This window comes from Juglans microcarpa x Juglans regia, chromosome 8D, assembly GCF_004785595.1.
Source record: "Juglans microcarpa x Juglans regia isolate MS1-56 chromosome 8D, Jm3101_v1.0, whole genome shotgun sequence".
In the NCBI taxonomy this organism is placed as follows: domain Eukaryota; kingdom Viridiplantae; phylum Streptophyta; class Magnoliopsida; order Fagales; family Juglandaceae; genus Juglans; species Juglans microcarpa x Juglans regia.
The window spans coordinates 25,075,039-25,081,038 of NC_054608.1; the positions used below are offsets into that span (position 1 = coordinate 25,075,039).

The 6,000-nt window shown below is 36.9% G+C and overlaps 1 protein-coding gene across 2 annotated transcripts; it reads left to right on the forward strand.

Moving 5' to 3' along the window:
• Positions 1–216: 216 nt before the first annotated feature.
• On the forward strand, positions 217–5,051 carry LOC121242029 (eukaryotic translation initiation factor 6-2). Of its 2 annotated transcripts, none has more exons than XM_041139911.1 (8): positions 217–441; positions 642–699; positions 867–963; positions 1,055–1,140; positions 1,887–1,931; positions 3,599–3,729; positions 4,503–4,613; positions 4,706–5,051. In XM_041139911.1, exons 2-8 carry the CDS (start codon positions 690–692, stop codon positions 4,961–4,963), a joined length of 738 nt encoding a protein of 245 aa, XP_040995845.1. In that variant the 5' UTR covers positions 217–441; positions 642–689; the 3' UTR covers positions 4,964–5,051. The 2 variants fall into 2 exon arrangements, with proteins under 2 accessions (XP_040995845.1, XP_040995846.1); XM_041139912.1 differs by having other exon boundaries at positions 217–404.
• Positions 5,052–6,000: the final 949 nt, after the last annotated feature.

Sequence of the window (6,000 nt, forward strand, 5' to 3'; positions counted from 1 at the left end):
ACTGCATACTCATTTTTTAACCTTTCAATTTAGATAAGATTATTTATAATTTATATATATTTTTATATATAGATTGTTATTTTAAAATATAATTTTTATATATAATTTATTTATGTAGTATCGATACTAAAATATCTTGTTTCAAATACGTCAACTCAGTGGGATGCGGTAGTGAAAACATTGCCCTAAAACTTAAACCCTTCGTTAATATATTCTAATCATTGGAATGCTCCCAATAGCAAAGAAGAGAGACAAACCATAGTGAATTCGTGAGTTGCTCTGAGGGCCCCGAGCGTTTTAAGCTTATCCTCCTCTAACCCTAGCCGCCCCCTCCCCCTTCCCTCCTCCCCACACCTCTTTGACGTTGATTTCGACATTTCGTTGGTCTCTTCCGCTGATTCAGTGTAAGATATTGAAGAATTGGAACTTGGAGTTGAAATAGTATTAAATCCCCAATTGCTACGTTAATTCTATTAACCTGCGAAAAAAGATTCTTTTTAGAAGAACCCAAAAACCAAAACAAGCTTCGACAAAGAGACTATTCCACAACTTTGCAGCTAAGGCTGCGTATATGTTTATATATTGATTAACTGAGTTTCTATGTTCATTGATCTTACACAGTTTCCTTGTTTCTTTTTAAGGTTCTGATTGCGAATAAAGTTTGCAGGCGTAAGTTTTGAGGTTTCATTATGGCGACCAGTAAGTATTTCTGTGCTTCTTTCTGTTATTCGTAGATAACAAAATATGAACTTTTCGTCTTAGTATTTATTTAATGGTTAAAATATTTTGAAAACATAGTATTTTATTTACTTATTACAATCCGAGAGAGAATGAGTTGAATTGAATACATAAATACATAATTACAGGGCTTCAGTTTGAGAACTCATGCGATATGGGTGTATTTTCTAAGCTCACCAACGCCTACTGTTTGGTTGCTATTGGTGGTTCTGAGAATTTCTACAGGTTTTCTGTACTCTCTATCTTTTTTTAATCTTTGTTTCCAATTGTTTTGCTTTCTGAAAATAAACTGATACGGTTGCGTTTGCCATTGAAGTGCATTTGAGACTGAGTTAGCAGATGCAATCCCTGTGGTTAAGACCTCCATTGGCGGCACTCGCATTATTGGACGCCTTTGTGCAGGTACTAGTATCCCTCTTTCAACTGACGCGCTTTTTTATACGATACATTGTATTCTTGATTTTACCCCTTTTTTTTTCACTGCATCATATTGCCGTTCTACAAAAAAGGGTTTAATACAAAAAAAGTTACTGAATTTGACCAGATTATCTTTTTTTTTCTCCCTTGATTTCCAACTTTATCATTTGCTTCTTGGGTTTGTATTTTTTTCAATAAGAACAATCTGCTAGGTTGTTGTTAAATAATTTAGTGGAATCTAATGTGGTGTGCCACATGCCAAAAACATAATAAAAAATAAACACATGCAAAAAACATAAAATTTTTTTAATTTTTTTTTTTAAAAAAAAAAACTACAAATAAACTTTATAAAACTGAATTTTAAAATTGAGTTCAAAAATTGAAAAATAAGTTGCCATGGGTGTCCTTGTGACCAACACTGGCCACTTTTTTGTTTTTTTCAAAATTTTCTTGGTTTTTACAATTATAAACTCGAGGAGTGAACTGATATAATTTGAGACTTGAGTACCAAAAAGATAACTGTTAAAATCCCAGGACTGTTTTGTACTTAATCCATAAAACAGATAAATAGTTAGATAGGTAGATAATTGCTTCCACTTGGAAACCTGTATTACTTAGCTTTCAGTTGTGTTCTCTTGCAAGTAGCTTTTTTTGGGCTATGCCTAATAGCCTGTCATCATCAATAAAATTCTTATATACTGATAAATAAATAAAAAACTGTTCTCTCGCAGGAAACAAAAACGGGCTTCTCTTGCCCCACACCACCACTGACCAAGGTTTGCAATCTTTTTAATCTTTCTGACAGAAAATAATGTTATGCACATATCAATAAGTCTTATAACTTGGAGTTGTTCCTGTATTTATATGTTTCTCTTGCTTCTCTTTTCCTCTTGTAGTCAGCAAATTCCTTCTTTTATCCTGGTCCTCTGCCCCATAGAATTTCATGCAAGTTCTGCTATTTTTCCAGCTTACTAGAAATTTGCATATCTTAGGGCTATTATGCTTGTGAACTGGTTGTCACCAACCTTTTTAGCTTCTGCCCTATAATAACCGAATTATTTCCTTTTATTAGTAATAAAGTTTTTTTTTTTTCTTTTTTTTTGCTTGCGTGGCACTTGAACTCAAGTTTCTTAGTGCTTAAAATATGTTCATATAAACAGTGTTAATTTTTCTCAATTGCAATTTTACTGAATTATGTTACAGACATTCATTTGATGGTTTTCTGATTCTTGTGTGCCATAAAAGCTGCCGCTTCTTGATTGACTTGAAGATTTGTTAGATGAGCTTAAGTTTTGTGGAGGAAACGTTATTGGCCTTCTGTCAACTGAAAAAAGCTCAGTTTAATGGAGACCAATAGAATTAAGGATGCTATGAAGTTGTTCAATGCAGTATCAGCTGATGGGAGAAAGAGAGGGGGGGGGGGAGGGGGGGATGGCGGCGGGATCTGTAGTATTAAAGCTTTAATTAATTGATTTTTTCACAAAGTCTCAAAAAGTGGTGACATCCTAGCACGCAGAGTATACAGTAGATATTGCTAAATATTAGAAGGAAAAAAGAAGAAAATCTTGATATCGAAGATCAGTTTTACAAATATGAGTGACCACCCTAAGAAATAGGGTTATAATGGAAAAACCTTTTTTGATGCTTTTCATGGATGGGTGGTGGTCCCTAAAAACTGTTTGCACCCAAGGTTTGAATCTTAAAGCCTTTTTTTTGGGGGGGGGGGGGGGGGGGGGTTATAATTGAAACCATAGACGATTGATTAGGCAAGAAGGGATCAATTTCCATTAAACTTCACAATTATGGCAACCAAATTGTACTTTCCATAGACGCCACATTAGGCCAGAGGATCTGCCACATGACTCAATCCACTACAAATGGACTAAAGTATAATTCCACCAAGTATTTGCCACGCTAGAGTGAAGCATAATATGGCCAATAGATTCTTCACTTCTTCGGCACTTAAATCACCAATACACCCTTTTCTGCAGGTTATCTAATGTGAGGATGCTCCTTAAAGCAGTTGTCCATGAAAAAAGGTTTTCGAATAATTTTCTGATGAAAGGAAGTTTTAAAATGTGGATATATGGCACTATTAAAGGATCTAACCCAAAGACTCCTGCTTTGGAGGGTTCTACCTGAGCTTGTCTTCTTATCAAAAACATAAATGATATATTGTAATCTACTTATCTAAAACGTAAATGATATATTGTTATCAGCATGCTTGGCCCTTCAATCTTGCAGCATTTGAAATTGTTATACTGAACAGTGCCTCAATTTTACTTGAGGGTCAGCATGATGAATCCTTTATTCTGTTCATTAAGGGAAACAGGAGAGGGGAGCAGGGGGCAAGAACTATGCACCCCAATTGACCCTGTTTGCAATGTTGTGCATTTTATTGTTATAAGGTCTTATTCTTATTATTTTGTGGATGTTATTACAGAGCTTCAGCACTTGAGAAACAGTCTACCTGATCAAGTAGTCGTTCAGCGCATAGAGGAGAGACTGTCTGCTCTGGGAAATTGTATTGCTTGCAACGACCATGTTGCCCTTACACACACAGATCTCGACAAGGTATCATTATCTTTTATATATAACTAAAATTTTAGGCTTTGAAGTATCCTTCGTTTAATTCAGTCAAAATTTTAGTCTTCTTCATACAAGTCTATGAAACACACATCTTTGGTTGTTTAGAACTGGAATTGGCACAATATCATGAAGTGGCCATGAAAATAGCAATGAAGCAGGGGAAAAGGGACGGCTGTGGTCTAGTATCCAAGGCTTGAGGGTAGATTGAATCCAAATAAGTCTAGCCTGAAAATGAGGATTCAGGGTTGCATTCAGCTTATGAACCCTCCTCCCCTCATCCTCTTCACATATTAAGCGCCCTTTCAAAGTTTTGTCTCTGATTTCAAGGATAAATTACTTTGGCATAAACAAAAGGGATGAAAATCCAACAAGGCCTTGTAGCTCTATGATGCTTCTACTGTCCTTTGTACTGTTTCTAACCAAATTACCTGTTGAGAGATGCTCATTTGTTACAAGGCCAAGATTTGTAATAGTTTAGCACTTCGCATGATTTGGTGTAGAATCTTCTAACCCCCTAAGGGTCGACTCAAGTGATAAGAGCCTTGGTCTTAGTTGTATGCTCTCTCTAGATCTTAAGATTCGAACCCTTAGGTGCAAATCATTTCCTAGTGTCACGTCCCATCAGTAAAAAAAGGTTGATGATTTACCTGATTTACTCAAACACTGACAATTTCAGCAGCAACATCACCCTGTTTAACAATTTGAAGTTGGTAAACTATTTAGAATGTTCATCTTGAAGTTATCCTAATTTTGTTCAGGAAACAGAGGAAATGATTGCAGATGTTCTTGGAGTAGAAGTTTTCAGGCAGACAATTGCTGGCAATGTTCTTGTGGGCAGCTACTGTGCCTTCTCTAACAGAGGTGGTTTGGTAAGTAGGAACAGCTCTGCTTGAAGTGGGGTTTATTGAGGCATCTGTTGTGTGTTATGTGAAATTAAATGTCTTCACCACACTTTTTGCAGGTTCATCCCCATACTTCTATTGAAGACTTGGATGAACTTTCAACACTTCTTCAGGTCCCATTGGTGGCTGGGACTGTGAACCGTGGTAGTGAAGTGATAGCTGCTGGCATGACAGTGAATGACTGGACAGCATTCTGTGGTTCGGATACTACAGCAACAGAACTCTCTGTCATCGAGAGTGTTTTCAAACTGAGGGAAGCCCAGCCTAGCGCCATTGTAGATGAGATGAGGAAATCATTGATTGACAGCTATGTCTGAGGCATGCATCTCATCCTTCAGCCCAAGAACCGATATCAAATGGTCGTATTCGGAGAACTTGATAGTCTAGACTTGTTTGGCAGTTATACTTATAAACAAAAACGACTTGTTTGGCAGTTATGTCATTTTCCTGATACGGTAATGCCTGACCCAAAGCATAAATGTTGAATTATGTTACTTTGTTATTGTCAAATGTAGTTTCAGAAGATGTTTGTTGAAATTGGGCAGTTTTGTTTGTTATTGAAATCACTTTAAATATATAAAACCCTTAACTTCTTTAGAAAAAGGCTGCTACATCATATGAGAGCCGAGAGCCGAGATGATGGTGTCTTGTGATGTATATTTTAGGGTTCTAGGTTGAACTCATTGTAAAATTGTTACAACAACGTGGTAGCTTCTGATTAGAAGAGGGGCTAAAACCTGAATTCCTAGTCATATTTCCATTTGATAAACAATTTTATATGTAAAAAAGCCAGAAATATAAATTTTAAGCAGTCGATATTTAATAGAATAATGAAATTAAAAATTGAAAGACGCCTTAGGCTTTGGCCACCCTAAACCCATCCTTCGTTTCAATTAGATTTTGGACCAAAAGATACGTAATTAATGGAAGTATAATCTCTTATCCCACCAACTGCCAAGGTAAGAAGCATACATAATCATCGGCTACAATGTCCAGATTGCCAGGTATTCAATTCAAACCCTGAAGGCCGGAATTTACTTAGGTTTATATACGTTAGAAATAACTAAGACAGGTACTGATATTTTATTAGAGGTCGAGAGGAGGCCCACAAACTTTAATTAGGCTTGGAGAAAACAGAGAACACGCGAGGTTACAAGAGTGTCGTATGTACATGTTTAATAGTGTTTTATTGGACTTCATGGTTAGGGGTTGGCGGCTGGCCACCACATTTGGTCCGTCCGTCCCCTCACCTAGGTTGGTCAAGGACACCCGTCCACACAAGGCCAACATGCGGGCGAAGCTAGCTTTGTACGGTTTTGGGAGTTGAGGGATGGGGCCAGGCTAGGCCCAAACC

What these genes read in the sequence shown, in the direction of transcription:
- LOC121242029 (XM_041139911.1), top strand. An exon ending in CCACACCACCACTGACCAAG is followed by an intron (nt 1,932 to 3,598) that starts GTTTGCAATCTT and finishes ATGTTATTACAG; the next exon opens with AGCTTCAGCACTTGAGAAAC. An exon ending in TCTCTAACAGAGGTGGTTTG is followed by an intron (nt 4,614 to 4,705) that starts GTAAGTAGGAAC and finishes CACTTTTTGCAG; the next exon opens with GTTCATCCCCATACTTCTAT.